Source organism: Mobula birostris, chromosome 2, assembly GCF_030028105.1.
Source record: "Mobula birostris isolate sMobBir1 chromosome 2, sMobBir1.hap1, whole genome shotgun sequence".
Taxonomy (NCBI): Eukaryota; Metazoa; Chordata; class Chondrichthyes; order Myliobatiformes; family Myliobatidae; genus Mobula; species Mobula birostris.
In genome coordinates this window covers 164,736,092-164,758,325 of record NC_092371.1, presented here as the reverse complement: position 1 = coordinate 164,758,325, position 22,234 = coordinate 164,736,092, and the positions used below count along the sequence as shown (strand labels likewise).

At 40.4% G+C, this 22,234-nt stretch overlaps 1 protein-coding gene across 1 annotated transcript in view; it reads right to left on the bottom strand.

Annotated features, from left to right (window-relative positions):
* col21a1 (collagen, type XXI, alpha 1) overlaps nt 1-22,234 on the bottom strand; it is a 211,819-nt gene that overhangs the window by 112,853 nt on the left and 76,732 nt on the right. The window contains exons 11-12 of the mRNA XM_072280324.1: nt 19,685-19,739; nt 2,417-2,572 (exon numbers count right to left, since the gene is read on the bottom strand). Coding sequence (XP_072136425.1) covers nt 2,417-2,572; nt 19,685-19,739 — 211 coding nt within the window. The remainder of the gene's footprint in view (nt 1-2,416; nt 2,573-19,684; nt 19,740-22,234) is intronic.

Sequence of the window (22,234 nt, the reverse complement as noted above, 5' to 3'; positions counted from 1 at the left end):
CTGAAGTAAAATCAGTGAAGAACTTGAAAATCTGGACAAAGAAATCTTGGAATGATTCAATCAGCTTCAATAGGTGAAGCTACTCTAGTGCCCAGGGATATTTTAGTTTTTCGCCTCAATGGCTCATTGGGTTTAAGCGTGACAAGGCATTTAATGAAATTTGCATTCAAAGGCTGAAGCTATGTGGAGAAAAGTCAGAGGTTAATAGTTTCTGAGACACTATTCCCTCTAAGCTGCATGGCCTCACAGTAACTGAAATGCTCCCGTGCATATATTTGCTGCAGCATAGCTGGAATAAAGACCGACAACAAAAAATTTATGAAACATAGAAGATTTTCTTTGTTGTTCTGTATTTCATAATACCCTTCAATTAATAAACAAAATCAAAAGTATGTGATGTTTCAGTTTTCATTCTAAATATTCATATATGCATATTACAAATAAAACATCTAAAGTGCCACACAGTTTTCAGGCTGTGTAAAAATTTCCTGTTTAGAGCAATGGTTGGTCTGCACAGCTATAAACAAAATAGAGGGAACTTTGTTCTGAGAGGAATTCATAGTATTCATTGATAAAAATACACCTCAAAACATAATGGCAACATTTCTGTTGGATTTTAATCACAAAATGAAATTTCTGTAATCTATGGACATTGAAATGAACTATTTAAAAAGCACTTTAAGGTGAGGTGATAAAATTATTTTGGGAGTGTTCTGGATATGAGGTAGCCAGTTAACGGAGTACAATGCAACCAGATGACTGATCAAATCAGGAGGGTAGCACAGTGGCACAGCTAGCAGAGCCACTGTCTCACAATCCAAAATCTCAAACTCAATCCTGACTTCGGGTGATGGTTGCGTGGAGTTTTTACATTCTCCCTGTGACTGTTTGGGTTTCCTCCACTCACGTTCATTTTAATTCAAGTTTCAATGTCATTCAACCATACATGAACACCCATGAATGCAGCCAAACAAGATAGCATTACTCCAGGGCCAAGGTGTTAAACATAGTACCAACATTCACACAACATAAAGCACACATAGAACGTACAAGATAGCAAGCACATAAAGATATCAGAAATATATAGCTAAGCAAAAAAGGCAGACCTGAGCCATGAATACCACAGAAATCTGCAGTTGACCACAATACAGGTTGTCATCTGCCAAGTGAATACTGTGGGGGAGGGGGACACCAACTCCAGTCTGGACACTGTACCACACTACTCCTGATGGAGTACACTGGATCTGATGCCTCAGTCCTGGTGGCTGTAAACAGGTGATACCTCAGCTTGAGGTGTAGTCCTAGCTATGACTGAGACCACACAACTTCCCTGCCATCCACCCCTGTTCTCTGCCTATAAATCAGTGAATCAAACTTATGGCATTCCACATTACCAATGTCCAAAGGGTCTTGCAATCACAAGAAAAGTAATCAAGACAGTCACTTGCTATTAGACTGCAGGCCTCCTTTGGCACAGGCAGCAGCGTGGTACACAGCTTCTTCATTTTCACCGTCAATAAGCAACTCGAAGATGGGGTAGACCTGTAGTACGTTAAGTTCTTAATGTCTTGCAGGATCTTGCAATCATGAAAAATAGGTTTAAAAGGACAATGGCACCTTTTGTTGACCCCATAGAAGCCGCTGCAATCAAACACACTGCTATCTTATCAGAAATCTTAAAGGTGAGTGAATTGGTAGATAAATTGGCCACTGTAAGTTGCCTCTAAACAGTAGGTGAGTGGTAGAAATTTTGAGAATAAACAAAAGGAGATTAACATAGGCTTAGTGTAACTGAATGATAGCTGGTGAGGACTTGCTGGCTGAAGCACCTGTTTCCTTGCTGTACCTCTCCATGAATGATGGAGAAATCGTAAGCATTAAGCATTGATTACAAGATAGAGGTATACATTTTTGCAAAAATTCTAGCAGAAATTGTGCAGCAATACAATGGAGGTGGAAATTCAATGCAGTAAATGGATATTGAATGCCTTGAACTAGGTTGAACTACATATGACAATAACATTGCATAGCATGTAAATGGAACAGACAAGAGTGTTGTTGAAACAAAAGAAAAGAAGAGAAGGAAGGCTGGATTCTGCATTTACTTTAATTAAACCCGATTTGATTTGATTTGATTTCCCGTCAATCCAGTGTAACCCTTAGGTTTGGCCAGTGGCGTCAGTCTAGGGGAAGATAGTCTCTGGCCCTGCCAAACTTGTGAAATCTCATTTGTGGGGATACTGTGTGATGTGTTACCCTGTTACAAATCAATACCACGAAATATCACACAGTACACCATATGCAATTAAACGACTGAGCTTTATAATTCTTAATTTGACTATAGGATTAGTAAAGAAAATAAACAGAAAATGGGCCCATTTTAATCAAACAGTCTAATGTGCATATTGGAGCTCACTGTTTCTCCCGTCTGTTATTTCTCCATCGATTCCCTCCGAGTGTCGTCGACTCCCGGCCCCACTCCAAGTCCACTCCGTCCTGGAGCCTACGACCTCTCCATTCCAGCATCTTCTCTCTCCATCTTCCGCCAAACAAAAAACCCGCAAATCCCTCGCTCTCGGGCACACAAGAAAGAAAAACACTCCCCTCATTGGACAGTGCACATTCCAAAGCCCCCGTTATCTCTAGTCATAACTCAAACACTGCAGCTACAGAGAACCCATTACATTAACAGTGAAACCTTTCCCAGGGCATTACACCAGCCAAGTTTGTACTGGGGCAACATTTTTATCAAGGTGCAAGATACTACTTCCATAGATGACACAAGCCAACATTACTTAAAGGTTAAGCAACACACACAAAATGCTGGAGGAACTCAACAAGCCAGGCAGCATGTATGGAAAAGAGTACAGTTGATGTTTTGGGCTGAGACCCCTCAGCAGTACTGGAGAAAAAAAGATGAGGAGTCAGGTTTAGAAAGGGGAGGAAGAAACATAAGGTGATAGGTGAAACTGGGAGGGGGGACGGGTGAAGTAAAGAGCTGGGAAGGTGATTGGTGAAAGAGAAGGGGGAATCTAACAGGAGAAGACAGAAGGCCATGGAAGAAAGAAAAGGGGAGAGGAGCACCAGAGGGAGGTGATGGGCAGGCAAGGAGATAAGATGAGAGAAGGAAAAGGATATGAGAAATAGATAAGGGAGGCATTACCAGAAGTTTGAGAAATTGATGTTCATGCCATTGGGTTGGAGGCTACCCATTTGGAATATAAGGTGTTGCTCCTCCAACCTGAGTATAGTCTCATCGCAACAGTACAGGACACTATGGATGGACATGCCATTATAGGAATGGAAAGTCGAAATAAAATGGGTGTCCACTGGGAGATCCCGCTTTTTCTGGAAGATGGCGCATAGGTGCTTGGCAAGGTGGTCTTCCAATCTACATCGGGTCTCATCGATATACAAGAGGCCACACCAGGAGCACTTGATACAATAGATGTCCCCATCAGACTCACTGGTGAAATGTCACCTTACCTAGAAGGTCTGTTTGGGGCCCTGAACAGTAGTGCGGGAGGAGGTGCAGGGGCAGATGTAGTACTTGTTCCACTTGCAAGGAAAAGTGCCAAGAGAGAGATCAGTGGGGAGGGATGTATGGGCAAGGAAGTCACATAGGGAGCGATCCCTGCAGAAAGCAGGAAGTGGGGGGGGGGAGGGTGAATGGAAAGTTGTGCTTGGTGGTGGAATCCCGCTGGAGATGGCAAAAGTTACAGAGAGCTAAGTGCTGGACGCGGAGGCTGGTGGTGAGGACATTTGGTGCTCTCGGTGTGGCCGCTTCACTACTTTCCATCCCCCTTTGCCTCTCTCACCTTATCTCCTTACCTGCCCAGCACCTCCCTCTTGTGCTCCTCCCTCTTTTCTTTCTTCCATGGCCTTCTGTCCTCTCCTATCAGATTCCCCTTTCTCAAGCCTGTATCTTTCACCAATCAACTTCCCAGCTCTTTACTTCATCCCTCCTCCTCCTGGTTTCACCTGTCACCTTGTGTTTCTTCCTCCCCGCCCCCCATCTTCTAACACTGACTCCTCATCTTTTTTTCTCCAATCCTGCTGAAGGGTCTCACCCCAAAACGTCAACTGTACTCTTTTCCGTAGATGCTGTCTGGCCTGCTGAATTTCTCCAGCATTTTGCGTGTGTTCCTTGGATTTCCAGCATTTGCAGATTTTTTTCTTGTTTTTACTTAAAGGACATGTTGAACAATTAAACAAGCAAACATGACTAAGTAAAGATGGTACTGGACAACACCTTTGAAACCTTTTAATGTGTTTTGTGTTAATAGTGTTTTTGCATTACTTGCGGAGACTCTCTCCTCCATTACCCTCTTTAATTAGCACCTACTATGTTAACACATAGAAATTAATTTTAATCTTCCAATGTTCAAGGTAGTGCAATGTTAATTAAAGGCCTCCATATTCAATCTTTGGATTAAAATATTATTTCCAGGTTGTCTGACCAATTATATTTTGTGCTATGATTATATAGCACAAAACATAATTGGAATGCTCTGCCACAGACTGTGGTGGAGGCCAAGTATATTTAAGGCAGAAGTTGATAGTTGATAGTTTTCTGATATGTTGAGGTGTATGAGGTTGAGTGGGATCCAGGATCACCATGATGGAATGGTGGAGCAGACTCAATGAGCTGAATGGCCTAATTCTTCTCCTATGTCATATGGTTGTAATCTGCATGTTTCAACTTCAGCTCCTCTATTTAAATAGACAATGTAAACATGACTTCGATGGATTCTGTAGTTGGCTATGTAATGCAAGGAAGAAAGAATGCTGAATGGAAATAAGCCATGCCTCACCTTAAAAAAAAGAGTCCATATAGAGGCATAACATACCTTGATTCATGAAAGAAAATATTTTCAAGTGATGTGGAAAGAAACTGGAGATTGTCACTGAAATGAACATAAAAGTCAACATGACAAGCAATTTAATGATCACCTTACTTGGGAAAGCTTAAGAAAGTGACACAACTTCTACATTTTGACCTAAAATCTGTTCTTATAGATGTCTGTTTTTACTGTCTACCAAGGAAGGTGGATCTTCAGAAACACAGAGAAAATTAAACAAATTCTAAAATTTCTCTGTTGATCAAGTGAGACTCTCTCTCACTGCTCCCCCTCCCTCTTCAGTCCTGACGAAGGGTTCCAGCCTGAAACGTTGACTGATCGTTTCCATGGATGCTGCCTGACCTGCTGAGCTCCTCCAGCGTGTTGTGAGTGTTGCTTTGACCCCAGCACCTGCAGAGTATTTTGTGTTTACAATTCGCTACTCCGCTGCGAAATCTCTTCGAGGTATGCCTACCCTGAAGAAGCTTAAATCTTCCCTTCGACGGGAGTTCAGTGAGACTTTCTCTCACCGCTCCCCCTCCCTCTTCAGTCCTGACGAAGGGTTCCGGCCCGAAACATTGACTGATCGTTTCCACGGATGCTGCCCGACCTGCTGAGTTTCTCCAGCATGTTGTGAGTGTTGCTTTGACCCCAGCATCTGCAGAATATTTTGTGTTTAAGATTAAGAATGTAAGCAGCTAAGGTACACATTTCAAGAAGATTGCTGATGTTCATTATATTCAATGGAAGTGTTCTCCTCTACCTCAAATGAAAATGTCCTGCAGTTGACAAGGGCCTCACTTAATAATGTTCAAAGTTCAAAGTAAATTTATTATCAAGGTATATGTACCTATATGTCACCATATACAACCCTGAGAGTTGTTTTCTTGTGGGCATACTCAGAAAATCCAAGAACCATAATAGAATCAATGAAGGACCTGCAACAGGATGGACAAACAACCAAAATGCAAAGAACAACAACCTGTGCAAATACAAAGAAAAAAAATGGAAATAATAGGAACAAATAAGCAATAAATATTGAGAACATGAGATGAGGAGTCCTTGAAATTGAGTTCATAAGCTGTGGGAACATTTCAGTGATGGGGAGAATGAAGTTGAGTGAAGTTATCCCTACTGGTTCAAGAGTCTGATGGTTGAGGGGTAATAATTGTTCCTGAACCTGGTGATGTGGCTCCTGAGGTTCCTGTATCTTCTTCCTGATGGCAGCAGTGAGAAGAGAACATGACTAAGATGGTGGATGCTTCTTTTCTACAATAGTGCACCATAAGATCATTAGATTAGGAGCAGAATTAAGCCATTCAGCCCATTAAGTCTGCTCCACTGTTCCATCATGGCTGATCCCGGATCCCACTCAACCCCATACACCTACCTTCTTGCCATATCCTTTGATGTCTTGACCGATCAGGAAACTATCAACTTCTGCTTCAAATATACCCACGGACTTGGACTCCACCGCAGGCTGTAGCAGAGCATTCCACAGATTCACCAATCTCTAGCTAAAAAAAACTCCTTACTTCTGTTTTAAAAGGTTGCCCCTCAATTTTGAGGCTGTACCCCCTAGTTCTGGATACTTGCACCATAGGAAACATCCTCTCCACATCCACCCTATCTAGTTCTTTCAACATTCTGTAGGTTTCAAAAAGATTCCACCCCCCCCCCACCCGCTACATTCTCCTAAATTCCAGTGAGTACAGGCTCAACACTGCCAAATGCTCCTCATATGTTAACCCATTCATTCCTGGAATTATCCTCATGAACCTCCTCTGGAGTCACTCCAATGACAATACATCCTTTCTAAGACATGGGGCCCAAAACTGTTGACAAGACTCCAAGTGCGGCCCAGTGTCTTATAAAGCCTCAGCATCATCTCCTTGCTTGTATATTCTACTCACCTTGAAATAAATTCTGACATTGCATTTGCCTTCCTTACCACAAATTCAACCTGTAAATTAACCTTCTGGGAGTCTTGCACGAGGACTCCCAAGTCCCTCTGCACCTCTGATGTTTGAATTTTCTCCCCATTTAGATAATAGCCTGTACTATTGTTCCTTTTACCAAAATGCATTATCATACATTTCCCAACACTATTCCACCTGCCATCTTTTTGCCCATTCTTCCAATTTGTCTAAGTCCTGCTGCAATCACATTGCTTCCTCAATACTATCTACCCCATCACCTATCTTTGTATTATCCGCAAACTTTGCTACAAAGCCATCAATTCCATTATCTAAATCACTGACAAACAATGTGAAAAGTAGTGGTCCCAATACTGACCTCTGAGCAACACCACTATTCACTGGCAGTCAACCAGAAAAGGCCCCTTTTATTCCCAATCGCTGCCTCCTGCCTGTCAGCCATTCCTCCATCCATGCCAGTATCTTTCCTGTAATGCCATGTAGATGTGCTCAATGGCGGGGAGAGCTTTGTCCATGAGGCTCTTAGATGAGATAGAAGTGAATCAGCACCTATTCAATTGTTGGTGGAAGTCTTCTACCATTGAGAAATCATTACAGGGTATCACTAAAGATAATCTAGTCTGTCAGGTTACATCAGCTTTATTCGTAATAATATTAATCAGGTTCTTGAGGTTGCGGCTCAGCCAACTTTATCACAGTTACACAAGTCTAAGGTGTAACCTAAAGACAGTTGAATGTTCATCAATGGAAAGGGCTCTCACTCATTTCAGCTGGTTTAAGACTACAAGAAGATATTACTGCATTGGATTTACAAAATTTCCAGGCAACTGACATGCAGTTTTGTCCTGATTTACTTCACCCTATCTGATTGATCCTGTCACATTTCCAATGCAGAAAATTCACATAAAACATGACTGATTACATCAGGAAGAAACTAAGCTAATGAAGTCTTGTAGAAGTGCATCCAAAACTATTGATAACCAGACATATCACTGAGCAACCCAATGGCACACTGAAGATGCACTAAAAGTGCCTTAAATACAATTTAAAATATTCTTCCAGTATGGTCTTCAGAACTGCTCTTGGTAAACTATCTGACACTGTACCTTGTGTAATTACATTCCCCTACAACTTAACCATAGAAACCATAGAAACTACAGAACAGAAACAGGCCTTTTGGCCCTTCTTGGCTGTGCCGAACCATTTTCTGCCTAGTCCCACTGACCTGCACACGGACCATATCCCTCCATACACCTCCCATCCATGTATCTGTCCAATTTATTCTTAAATGTTAAAAAAGAACCTGCATTTACCACCTTGTCTGGCAGCTCATTCCATACTCCCACCACTCTCTGTGTGAAGAAGCCCCCCCTAATGTTCCCTTTAGACTTTTCCCCCCTCACCCTAAACCCATGTCCTCTGGTTTTTTTCTCCCCTTGCCTCAGTGGAAAAAGCCTGCTTGCATTCACTCTATCTATATCCATCATAATTTTATATACATCTATCAAATCTCCCTTCATTCTTCTACGCTCCAGGGAATAAAGTCCCAACCTATTCAACCTTTCTCTGTAACTGAGTTTCTCAAGTCCCGGCAACATCCTTGTAAACCTTCTCTGCACTCTTTCAACCTTATTTATATCCTTCCTGTAATTTGGTGACCAAAACTGAACACAATACTCCAGATTTGGCCTCACCAATGCCTTATAAAACCTCATCATAACATTCCAGCTCTTATACTCAATACTTTGATTAATAAAGGCCAATGTACCAAAAGCTCTCTTTACGACCCTATCTACCTGTGACGCCACTTTTAGGGAATTTTGTATCTGTATTCCCAGATCCCTCTGTTCCACTGCACTCCTCAGTGCCTTACCATTAACCCTGTATGTTCTACGTTGGTTTGTCCTTCCAACGTGCAATACCTCACACTTGTCAGTATTAAACTCCATCTGTCATTTTTTAGTCCATTTTTCCAGCTGGTCCAAGTCCCTCTGCAGGCTCTGAAAAACCTTCCTCACTGTTTACTACACCTCCAATCTTTGTATCATCAGCAAACTTGCTGATCCAATTTACCACATTATCATCCAGATCATTGATATAGATGACAAATAACAATGGACCCAGCACTGATCCCTGTGGCACACCACTAGTCACAGGCCTCCACTCAGAGAAGCAATTCTCTACCACCACTCTCTGGCTTCTTCCATCGAGCCAATGTCTAATCCAATTTACCACCTCTCCATATATACCTAGCAACTGAATTTTCCTAACTAACCTCCCATGCGGGACCTTGTCAAAGGCCTTACTGAAGTCCATGTAGACAATATCCACTGCCTTCCCTTCATCCACTTTCCTGGTAACCTCCTCGAAAAACTCCAATAGATTGGTCAAATATGACCTACCATGCACAAAGCCATGTTGACTCTCCCTAATAAGTCCCAGTCTATCCAAATGCTTGTAGATTCTGTCTCTTAGTACTCCCTCCAATAACTTACCTACTACAGACATTAAACTTACTGGCCTATAATTTCCCAGATTACTTTTCGATCCTTTTTTAAACAACGGAACAACATGAGCCACTCTCCAATCCTCCGGCACCTCACCTGTAGACAGCGACATTTTAAATATTTCAGCCAGGGCCCCTGCAATTTCAACACTAGTCTCCTTCAAGGTCCGAGGGAACACCCTGTCAGGTCCCGGGGATTTATCCACTTTAATTTTCCTCAAGACAGCAAGGACCTCCTCCTTTTCGATCTGCACAGTTTCCATGATCTCACTACTTGTTTCCTTTAATTCCATAGACTTCATGCCAGTTTCCTCAGTAAACACAGACACAAAAAACCTATTTAAGATCTCCCCCATTTCCTTTGGTTCCGCACATAGCCAACCACTCTGATCTTCAAGAGGACCAACTTTATCCCTTACAATCCTTTTGCTCTTAATATACCTGTAAAAGCTCTTTGGATTATCCTTCACTTTGACTGCCAAGGCAACCTCATGTCTTCTTTTAGCCCTCCTGATTTCTTTCTTAAGTATTTTCTTGCACTTCTTATACTCCTCAAGCACCTTATTTACTCCCTGCTTCCTATACACGTCATACAACTCCCTCCTCTTCTTTATCAGAGTTGCAATATCCCTTGAGAACCAAGGTTCCTTATTCCTATTCACCTTGCCTTTAATCCTGACAGGAACATACAAATTCTGCACTCTCAAAATTTCTGCTTTGAAGGCTTCCCACCTACCGATCACATCCATGCCAGAGAACAACCTGTCCCAATCCACGCTTTTTAGATCCTTTCTCATTTCTTCAAATTTGGCCTTCTTCCAGTTAAGAACCTCAACCCTAGGACCAGATCTATCCTTGTCCATGATCAAGATCCATCCCCATCCTTAAATTTACAATAGATGACCTATGGTGGGGGCTAAAAGCAAATGGCACAAAGAGTGGGCTCAACAGTTGTGGCAGAGATGTTGCTTATTTTTTACATTACCCCTGAGGTGGATTTTATCTTCCTTCATTATAAGATATGAACTAATAATTCTTTTTTCATCATTCTCATCATCAATCTCTGCTTCCTATATTTATCTTGTTTGCTTACTGCCAATGAGGTCTCCCTTCATAAAGGGAGGGACAGTACAACATCACAGCATTTCACACTGCTGAACTACAGTTCCTAGGGTCTGGCCTTGATCCTGACCATGGATGGTGTCTGTGTGGAGTTTTCATATTCTTCCCATCACTGCAAGGATCACCTCCAAGTACTTCTATTTCTTTCATCAACCCAAAGTGATACTGGTACGTTAACTGGCTACAGTAAAAAAAAAACTCTTCAGTATAGTTAGGTGGCAAAAAGAATCAAAGGGAAATTGATGGACATATGAAAGAATAAATTTCAAGGCTAGAAGGAGAAAGGGATTGACACTGATTACTATGCTGGAGCCATCTTGGACACCTTAGGCCTAGTGACCTCTTTCTTGTCATAAGAAGTAATGTTAAAAAGTAAGCAACTAATTGCAGAAGACTTGTTGGAAGATATCCTGTAACAAATGATCAATAGTTTACACTTCCTGTGTATCAATTTTGTCAGGAAAACTTATGGGTCTAAATTCCTGAAGTAATAGATGTTATTTCCTTCCCTTTATCGTATCATTTTTCTTTTTCTGGCTGCTTCCTTCTGCTATATTATTGTAGAAATTCTTGAACAATGGCATAACACATTTGTAGACATACAGCCAGGTTACTTGATAGTGAACTACATTAGCCAACCATGTTGGTCTCTCTGGTAAAGTTTAACTTTCAAGCTGCATAAAACTATTCTTATGTAGAAACCCAGATTAAGCTGTAAGTACCTTGAAATGAAAGAAGTAATGTCGGGAAATACGTAATCATCAAAAGTGCAAATGAAATCTGAAAACCTTCCCTAAAATTGAAGGGGGAACGCAAGGTAATGAAAACCTAGAAAGATAAATTTGAAAGATACAGATCCAAGATGGTTTAATGGAATTGACATACTGAAGTATTGCTCAGGGTAGTGTCCATAACACAATCATCACGAGTTACCTTCAAACACAACATTAAAAATGCAGATGTTCAATGAATATTGCATAATTCCTATCACTGGTGAGAAGGTACAGGAGCCTGAAAGCCCACACTCAATACTTTAGGGACAACTCCTTTCGTCTCCCATCAGATTTCTGACTGGTCCATGAGCCCATTCACATTACCTTGCTATTCCTGTTTTGCACTATTATTTTTATAACTTACAGTGATTTTGCGTCTTGCACTGTACTGCGCCACAAAATAATAAACTTCATGGCAGGTGTCAAATGATAATAATTCTGATTCTGATTCTCTGACAATGAGAATTTTTATTGGCAATTCCTCACAAAATGAAATAGCCCATGGTTGGATTTGTTATTCTGCTCAATAACTGTAATTAGTATACCAAGCAAAATTTTGTTTCTGTAAAATTTCATTGTTCACCTCCCTCTTACCTACTTAATAATTAATTACAAAATTAAAACTGCATATAGCTAGAAATATTTAATCTGAATTCTACTGTTATGATACTAGATCCTAAAATATAAAGCCCCTAAAGGGGAAGTAAATTAAAATAAAATGTTTTTTAAAATTACTGGCTGATCAATTTGTGAGCATAACTCCAAGTTAGCACAATGTATACAACACTGGAACATACAATTAAATAATGAGAATTTGTCAAGATAATGAAAAGTCTATTTTCTAAAGCAGTAATACTGTATTTTCCTACAAGGGTATTTTTTTCCCATATGAGGCATTAAAATAATTTTACTCTCCTAAGAAAAGTTACTCATTCATCAGACTAATGTGTAAAGCCAAACTGGTAAGTATGCAGCTGAAAACAAATTTGTTTTCTCCTCTTAACTCATTCTGAAATTTCTTCAGACATTAACTACATTTGTGAAAAACATAAGTTAGCAGCCAATGAATTTCAAAGAATGCCATATAGTAACATGAATGATTGTAACCAAACAAAGATTAGATAATAATCTCACCCTTAAAAATGGAAATTCTTGAACTCTGATCTCTGCTAAGGCAGTAACTATAATAATTATTCTCTATTTCTGGAAAGAAGGTCACAATATACCTATTGTCAATACTTCTGCTTGTCATTCTTGATACTTCCAAAATATGAATTTTCAATTGCTGATAAATGGCATAATCCTTGCATTTTAATATATAAAGAATAGGATTTATGTAGATGGTTGCTAGGTAGCCTTCAAGATGGAAAATCTCTGATTACATTAAAACTCTGATAAAATTTGTTTATCAACAATTCTGAAATGCCAATAGCTCAGCAGATTATGTTATCCACATTTCCCACTCAACTAGCCCATATATCCACACTCCATTTAACCAGATTCCACACCCCATCTGATTCATTGGTTAACTGGTTCTCACACTCCCAACTACTGGCTTGGGCTCCAGTTCCCATGCCTCCCACACATTTGCTGAGGCTTTAGTTCTCCTAATCACTGATCATTTGATGGAGTCCTGGTTCCCATGCTTACCTTCACTTACTAGGACACTGGTCCCCTGCTCCCTTCCAGTTCCTGTTCCTGATCTATCTTTCCATTCACTGGGGCTGTGCCCCTGTGCACCTTTTCAACTCATTGTTTTGACCACCCTCTTCAAAACTCACCTAGAGTCCTGGATCATAAAGCACTACAGCACAGAAACAAGACCATTGGCCCATCTATTCCACGCCGAACTGTTATTCTGCCCAGTCCGATTGACCTGCACTTGGACCAAAGCCCTCCACACCCCTCCAGTCCAGTACTTAGCCAAGCTTTGCTTCAATGTTGAAATCAAATATGCATCCACCACTTCTGGCAGCTCAATTCACACATGCACCACTCTCTGAGTGAAAAAGCTCCCCCTCAGGTTTACGTCAAATATTTCACATTTCACCCTTAATCTATGACCTCTAGTTGCAATTCCACCCATCCTCAATGGAAAAAAAGCCTGCTTGCATTTATCCTATCTTGCATACCTCTATCAAATCTCCCCTCGTTTTCCTACACTTCAGGGTCCTAGCCTATTCGGAACTGTGCACAATACTCCAAATTTCAAATCACCAATGTCTAATACAACTTCAAAATAACATCCTAACTCCTATACTCAATATTTTTATTTACAAAGGTCAATATGCTAAAAACTCTCTCTACGACTCTCTTCTACCTGTGACACACTTTCAAGGAATGGATCTGTACTCGCAGATCCCTCTGGTCTCCTCATTGTCCTACCATTCACTGTGCAAGTGCTACCCTGCTTTGTCCTCCCAAAGCGCAACACCTTACATTTGTCTGTATTAAACTTCATATGCCATTTTTCAGCTGGTCCAGATCACGCTGCAAACTTTGATAACCATCCTCACTGCCCACTACACCCCTAATCTTAGAATGACAAACACCATCCCTGTGGAACATCACTAATCACGTACCTCCTGTCAGAGAAGCAACCATCCACTACAACTTTTCGGCTTCTCCCACGAAACCAATGTTGGATCTAATTTACCACTTCACCCTGAGTGCCAAGCAAGTGAACCTTCTTGACCAACCTCCCATCTGGGACTTCGTCCAAGGCCTTGCTAAAGTCTACATAGACCACACCTACTAACTTTCCTATATCAACTTTCGTGATTCTTGCACTCTCCTCAAACTTAACTGGGTCATTAATTTGCAACGTTTTAACAGTATGCTGGAGTATTAACAAAATAAGATCAGGTGATCCCAAAAATCTATTAATGCTGGATTAACTGAGTTTTACTGTAAAGGCAGAATGCTAACTTTGTGCAGTCTGCTTATTGTGAATTGCAATATAGAATCAGAATCAGGTTGAATATCACTGGCACATGCCATGAAATATGTTGCTTAGCGGCAGCAGCATGTTGCAATTCATAATTTTTAAAATCTATAAATTATAATAAGAAATATATTGGATTCTGGTTAATTGGGCCAGTCACTTATTTGGGATAACTTTTAAAGAACAAAAGCTAAATGAGAAAACAACTGGGATTCACTTCATTAATTTGGGACACAATGCCACTTAATTGGGGCAGGAGACTGTTGCCGAACTGACTCGTGCACTTATGTGGCTGTTAGACACTGCATTGTGCTCAGAGCAAGTAGTTTTTAAATAGTGTCAGTTGTGTGTGTTTGTGTTCAAAAAGCAGTGATTTTTGTCACTGATAGTTGGTGAGAAATAAGCAGTAAAACTATTCAGAACTGTTTTGCACACTGTGGTTTCAAGCATTCAGGCTTAGAGTGTCACTATTGTGATGGGGTCCTGAATTACCCCTGTGAACTGTGTTTTGAAAAGAGAGAGAGAGAGAGAGAGGGAGAGAGAGAGAGGGGGAGAGAGAGAGAGAGGGAGAGAGAGAGAGAGTTGTTCAACACAGACATCTTGTTAAAAAGGGAGAAAGAAAGAGAGATAGAGGTGAAGACTGCTTTGAGATGGTGTATTGGTTTTTCGGCAGCACGTTTACACTTTTGCAAGGACACTAGCAGCTTCCAAGTTCTTACAGAGAGAGAAGGGAGGAGCTGCTTGATGGACAGTTGGTATTCAGCATGGTGAGATAAATAGAAGGTCAGCTGTTAGACCTACAGACACTGAATGAGCTTTGTTGTGCCCACAGAAAAGGTGGATTTTGGAGGATTGATCAGGCGGATCGATCAGTGGCTCTCGCAGTGTGAAAAGGGTGTGACCGGTGGGGAATTATTCGTGTGTCCAACCCTCTCCTGGGTTGATAATTCCACCACAGAAGAACGGTCCCCTTTGTTGTGGTCACAGTCGGTGACTTCTAAAAGATTTCGGAGGACAACGGGAAGATGACAGCGTCAGCTCACCTGAAGACTCAAATCTCTCCCTCTCTCTCTCTCCATTACTACTCAACTCAATACCACGAACTAAACTGAACTTTACTCATCATCATAAGACTATCTATTTACCCCTAGACTTGAAGAAGCTTGGTTTTCATATATTTCCACACTTACTTATATATAATTATTGCTAACCTGTTTGATATATCTGCATTTATATTACCGTATTGCATAGTTACTAATAAATACCATTAGTTAATAGCAATACTGGACTCCAAAGTGTTTTCCATTTCTGCTGGTTCTTTAACCCATCACAGGGTATGTGACACTATGTTCAGATACGGTCCAAGTATGGAGCGAGAGACACTGAAGTGGGTTGAAGTTCACAGACTTTAATGCAAACAGTTAGAAGGAAAAGAAAACAATAAATGCTAGGCCAAACAGGGCCGTTAACTAAAACTCTCAAATGGAAACTGAAACTAACACTGCGACTGAAGGAATAACTAAATATAAAACAAATACTGCTAGGCTTCAGAGTCAGTTGACTCAACAGTCCAATTTCTCAGGCAAGGCTAAATGCAAGCAGGCAGTGAAATGTTGCTGCACTTTGCTCAAGTCTAAACAAGGAATATGATGAAAAGAATGGTGTTAAATACCATCACAATGAAATAATAATTAGCTGAGATGTGCATATTCACGAGCGCAATTGCCGTATCTGCTGCGCTGCTGAATCAGTGTTTTTGTCACAGAGATGCCAGAAATGGCTGGGAGGGAAAATGAAACAATTTCACTACTTCAACAAGTTAGGACCTACGAAGAACTTGAAGGTATTGACAAACACCTTGAACATTACAATGAAAATAAAGACTTAGAGTATGCATTTGTTGAAAGCATTGCATTAAGGCAGTCTATTATCTACACTAGATGTCTGTGCTAATTTTGATTTACAGTCAAAAGAACACACTAGCATACACCAGATGAATTTCTCTGTTGATAACTATTAGGAAGAAATTCTCCGTTTTATAGCATTGTATAGTACTGATAGTGTTCTAATTTATTCTTATTTAATTTAAATAAATAATCTATTACTCAGTTATGCCATAGTTTGTCTTTTTTACACTTTTTTTTACAAATTTCATGAAACTTCAGCTAATTGGGGCAACTGCCTAATTGGGCCAAAATGCACTAGCCCGATGTGTCCCAATTTAAACTGAAATCCATTATATATATATATATATATATAGATAGATAGATAGATAGATAGAGATAGCAGAGAGATAGAGAGAGATAGAGAGGAAGATAAAATTAAAGTTCAAAATTAAAATTTATTATCTAAGCACATACATGTCACCATATACAACCCTGAGATTCATTTGCTTATGGGCATACTCAAATAAATCGAATAATCATAATAGAATCAATGAAAGACTGCACCAATAGGGCAGACAACTGGTGCAAGAGACAACAAACCATACAAATACAAAAAGAAAGAGAAAAAAAATAATAATTATAATAAATAAATCAGCAATAAATATCTGGAAAATGAAATGAAGAGTGAGTCTGTAGGTGTGGGAACAGTTCAATGATGGGGCCAGTGAAGTTCAGTAATGTTATTTCTTCTGATTCAAGAGCCTGATGATTGTGGGGTAGTAACTGTTCCTGAACCTGGTGGTTTGAGCCCTGAGGCTCCTGTACCTTATTCCTGATGGCAGCAACGAGAAAACAGCATGGCCTGGATGGTTGGAGGTCCCTGACGATGGATGCTGCTTTCCTGCAATAGTGTTCTGTATAGATGTGCTCAACGGTGAGGAGTGCTTTACCCATGATGGACTGGGCTGTATCCACTATTTTTTTTGTAAGGTTTTCCATTCAAGGGTATTGGTGTTTCCATACCAGGTAGTGATGCAGTCAGTCAATGTACTCTCCACCACATATCTTAGAAGTTTGTCAAAGTTTTAGATGTCATTCCGAATCTTTGCAAATTTCTGAGGAAGTGGAGGCATTACCATGCTTTCTTGGCAATTGTATTTACATGCTAGGACCAAGAGAGGTCCATTGAAATAATAACAAGGAAGAATTTAAGGTTGCTGATCCTCTCCACCTTTGTTCCCTCGATGAGGACTGGATCATGGACCTCCAGTTTCATCCTACTGAAGTCAAAATCAGCTCCTTGTTTTTGACTGACATTGAGTAAGTGGTTGTTGTTGTAGCACCACTCAGCCAGGTTTTCAATCTCCCACCTTCGTCCTGCAGCACCACTGTGGAGCTGTGTTTAGCCATGTAGTTATAAGTGTAAAGTGAGTAGAGCAGGAGTCTAAGCACACAGCACTTTTAAAGGGAAAATGACAGCTGCTGATAAAGGGATAATTGAAAATAGTGTATTATGCAAGAATCAACAATCATTCACCATGGAAGAAAGCAATAAGAATTCTTGGTTTTTATTTATTTTATTTTATTTAGAGGTACATCATGTTAACAGACCTTCTGGCCCAACAAGCCTGTGCCACCTGCAGATCTGTTAGCAAGCACCTGCAGATCTGCTAGCAAGAATGGATAGCACTACAGTAAAACTCGAATAATATGCGATCCAATAGTTAAAAAATCCTTATAGTTTATTATCTGCTCACTGAGTGCTGATTCTCGCACTTTCTTTAACACACCAAGATTCTGGTTCCCTGCTTCTGTCAACCCACCAATCCCTTGGTTCTTACCACACCAGGGCTCATACAGGGGGTCTTGTTCCCACAGATTCCCTTAACACATGAGCCCCAGATTCATGCACTCCCTTTAACACATTGGGGAAACAGTTCCTATGCTCCTTTTAAAACACAGGAGCGTCTGTTTGTTGCGCTCCTGTCAACACACTCAAGCCCTGGTTCTCACATTCACATCCACCAGGTCCTATTTCCTTACTGACTTGAAACTCACTAAGTTCTCTTTGCCACACTCCTTCACATATACCCTTGACTTTACATATAGCCTCCCATTTTAATTCTACTTCCCATTTCTATTCCAACATGTCAGTCAATGGCCTCCTCTACTACTATGATGAAGCCATACTCAGGTTGGAGGAGCAACACTTTACATTCTGTCTGGGTAGCCTCCAACCTGATGTCTTGGACATCGATTTCTCGAGCTTCTGGTAATTGCCCCCCTCTCCTTCACTATTCCCCATTCCCAATTCCCCTGCTCACCTTATCTCCTTACCTGCCCATCAGCTCCCTCTGGTGCTGCTCCCTCTTACCTTTCTTCCAGGGCTTTCTGTCCTCTCCTATCAGATTCCCCTTCTCCAGCACTTTATCTCTTTCACCAATCGATTTCCTAGGTCTTTTCTTCACTCTCCCCCTTTCCCGGTTTCACCTATCATATACCACTTTATACTTCTTCTTCCCTCCCCCCACCTTCTTACTCTGACTTCTCATCTTTTTTCTCCAGTCCTGATGAAAGGTCTCAGCCTGAAACATTGACTGTTTAGTCTTTTCTATAGATGCTGCCTGGCCTGCTGGGTTCCTCCAGCGTTTTGTGTATGTTGCTTGGATTTCCAGCATCTGCAGATTTTGTCCTGTTTGTGATTCATATGTGTCACCTGACTATTATACATTTTGCAATGTTGTAAGCTCACACCAGAATTCTTTGCCAGCTATAGTACTTAATCACCAAAGCCCCATGACTGTATAACAATCATTGAAAAAATATTCTATCTTTCAGCACAAATGAACAAAATAATGGCAGAAAATTACAGAAAAAATCTGAGGAAGTTACAATATGGAAGAAAGCCATATGGCCTGTCAAATGAGAATGAGCTTAGGCAAGCCCAATTCCTCTTTTCCTATTCCCTCTTCCTTCTACATAGTCTGACAAACTCTCAAATATTTATCCAGTTACCTTCTGAATTCACAATCAAATCTGACTTCACCTTTGGGTGGTGTATTCAGATTCTAACCATTTGTGTAAAAAAAATTATTTTACTAATCATATCACCTTTATGCCTTTTGCCTCTTTACTTTTCAGGAAAAAGCATGATGTCTATTTGTCTACTTTGAGTAGGTACTTCACATGTAATACCTCTATGAGATTGCCACTAAATATTTTTTCTTAAAAGAACAATCCCCCATCCCCACCTATCTCCTCTCCAGTCTACGTATGTACCTGAAGTCCCTCATCATATATTTTTTTCAATGCCCACTCAATATCCTGCATATTTTTCATAAAGTCTGATACCCATAACAAACAGCACTGCTATGACTGAATGAGTATTTTATAAATGTTCGCTGTGATTTTCTTGCTCTGAATTCTATTTCTCTGAAAACCCAAGATCCTGTGTTTTTAACCACTTTCTCAGCATAAGAACGAAGTGACAAGTTGACCAGAAACAAACTTATCCTGTTGAGAGAACTAAGCTTTTACCATGAGAGTACTAGCGACTGGATACATTTTTGTTAATCTTGTAATAAATTGATTGTACAAAGAATAATATTTGCAAAAAAAGCACAATAGTTTTCTTTAAAAAGAAGTGAGTAAACCATTTAGTACTCACAGGCTTACCATCTGCACCAGGTTTTCCTGGATCACCATTTTTCCCTGGCAGTCCACTTTCTCCCTAGGAAAGCCAAATTAAATATTAATGTATTTATTATCTGAGTTTGTTTCTAATTCCTTCCAGCTGAGAGCTTAAAGTAATAATTTTGTATATAGTAAATGGAAGACTGTCTAGTTGTAGTTAGATCAACAATAGAGGAGATATTGAACTATAAGAACAAACTGGAAACATATGCAATTCATTTAAATTTGCAAGATCCAGACCAGGATGTGTAATAATATCCATATCATTATCATTACCAGATCGGGAGCCAACAGTTACCAGCCCCACAGAGGTTCAGGTCACACATGAATTCTGCTCCAGGTGACTCAGATGAGGAATTTGAGACGAGGGTTCAAAGGGGAAAGTTTATGGCTTTGGTAGGCCTGCTTGAAATCCATGTAAAATGTTAAGGAACACAGTTAATGGGGATTTATGCAAATCCTTTCCAGTGAGAAATTTGTGGCTAATTCACCTTGAAGACCAAAGGATCCAACCATTGTGCAACATCTGATAGGCAAGATCTCATACTTCCCTTAAAGCATAACTAGGATCTATCCAAAGCACAACCTAAGATATGGAAGGAGGAATGGTCTATTCAATCCATCATTTCTGTTCTGTCACTCAATAAGACATTTTACCTCAGTATCACTTTCCTGCATGAATATCTCGATATACTCAGTCTATGTCTATATCCATTGATTTCCTTAATATCTAATAATCTATTGATAGCTGTCTTAAAAAGATGCAGCAGCCAAATCTCAACTTTGCTCTCAGGAAGCAAATTCTAAAAAATCATTATATTCTGGGTTATAATTATTCTTATTTTTATAATATTCTTAGTTTTGATATGCAGCCCTGGTAGAGATACATTCATGGAAATCATCAACACTGCATCTGTTCTGTTAAATCTCTTAAGAATTTTGTATGTTTCAATGGGATCTGCTTTCATTCTTCTAAATTCAACCAAGTACAGGCTCACTATGCTTAAATTTTCCTCATGATAAATCCACCATGCATTTGCTGCCTTACCCTTGGAGGAAATAGTTTTCCATGAAATAGAAGTTTTCCATGTACTCTCACAGAAGTTTTAGAAATCTCCTCCATGAATTTTGCAGATGGTGTGCACTGCAGCCACATGGCAACAATAATGGAGAAAATTAATGTTTAAGGAATTAAATGGTTAGTCAATCTGTGGGTTGATTTGACTGGAATTCAAAATGCAAGAGTCAAGAACGTTCGATGTCATTTTCAGTACACTAAGTGTAAAGGACAATGGAATAATTGTTACTTCGGATCTGATGCAGCACAAAAAAAGATAAAGAAATACAATAATAAAAACACATAGAAACATAGAAAAGCTACAGCACAATACAGGCCCTTCGGTCCACAAAACTGTGCCGAACATGTCCTTACCTCAGAAATTACCTAGGGTTACCCATAGTCCTCTATTTTTCTAAGCTCCATGTATCTGTTCAGGAGTCTCTTAAAAGACCTTATTATATCCACCTCCACCACTGTCACCAGCAGCCCATCCCATTCATTCACCACTCTCTGTGTAACAAATTTACCCCTGACATCTTCTCTGTACCTACTTCCAAGCACCTTAAAAATGTGCCCTCTTGTGTTAGCCATTTCAGCCCTGTGAAAAAGCCTCTGACGACCCACATAATGCCTCTCATCATCTTATACACCTCTATCAGATCACCTCTCACCCTCTGTTGCTCCAAGGAGAAAAGGTCGAATTCACTCAACCTATTCTCATAAAGCATGCCCTCCAATCCAGGCAACATCCTTGTAAATCTCCTCTGCACCCTTTGCATGGTTTCCACATCCTTCCTGTAGTGAGGTGACCAGAACTGAGCATAGTACTCCAAGTGGAGTCTGACCAGGCTCCTATATAGCTGCAAAATTACCTTTCAGCTCCTAACTTCATACCATGATTGATGAAAGCCAATGCACTGCATGCCTTCTTAACCACAGAATCAACCTGCGCAGCAGCTTTGTACGTCCTAAGGACTCGGACCCCAAGATCCCTCTGATCCTCCACACTGCTAAGACTCTTACCATTAATACTATATTCTGCCATCATATTTGACCCACCAAAATGAACCACCTCACACTTATCTGGGTTGAAATCTATCTGCCACTTCTCATCCCAGTTTTGCATACTATCGATGTCCCACTGTAACCTCTGACAGCCCTCAACACTATCCACAACACCCCCAATCTTTGTGTCATCAGCAAATTTACTAACCCGTCCCTCCACTTCTTCATCCAGGTCATTTATAAATATCACAGATCCTTGAGGCACACCACTAGTCACTGACCTCCATGCAGAATATGACCCGTCTACAACTCCTCTTTGCCTTCTGTTGGCAAGCCAATTCTGGATCCACAAAGCAATGTCTCCTTGGATCCCATGCCTCCTTACTTTCTCAGTAAGCCTTGCATGGGGTACCTTATCAAATACCTTGCTGAAATCCAAATACACTACATCTACTGCTCTACCCCCA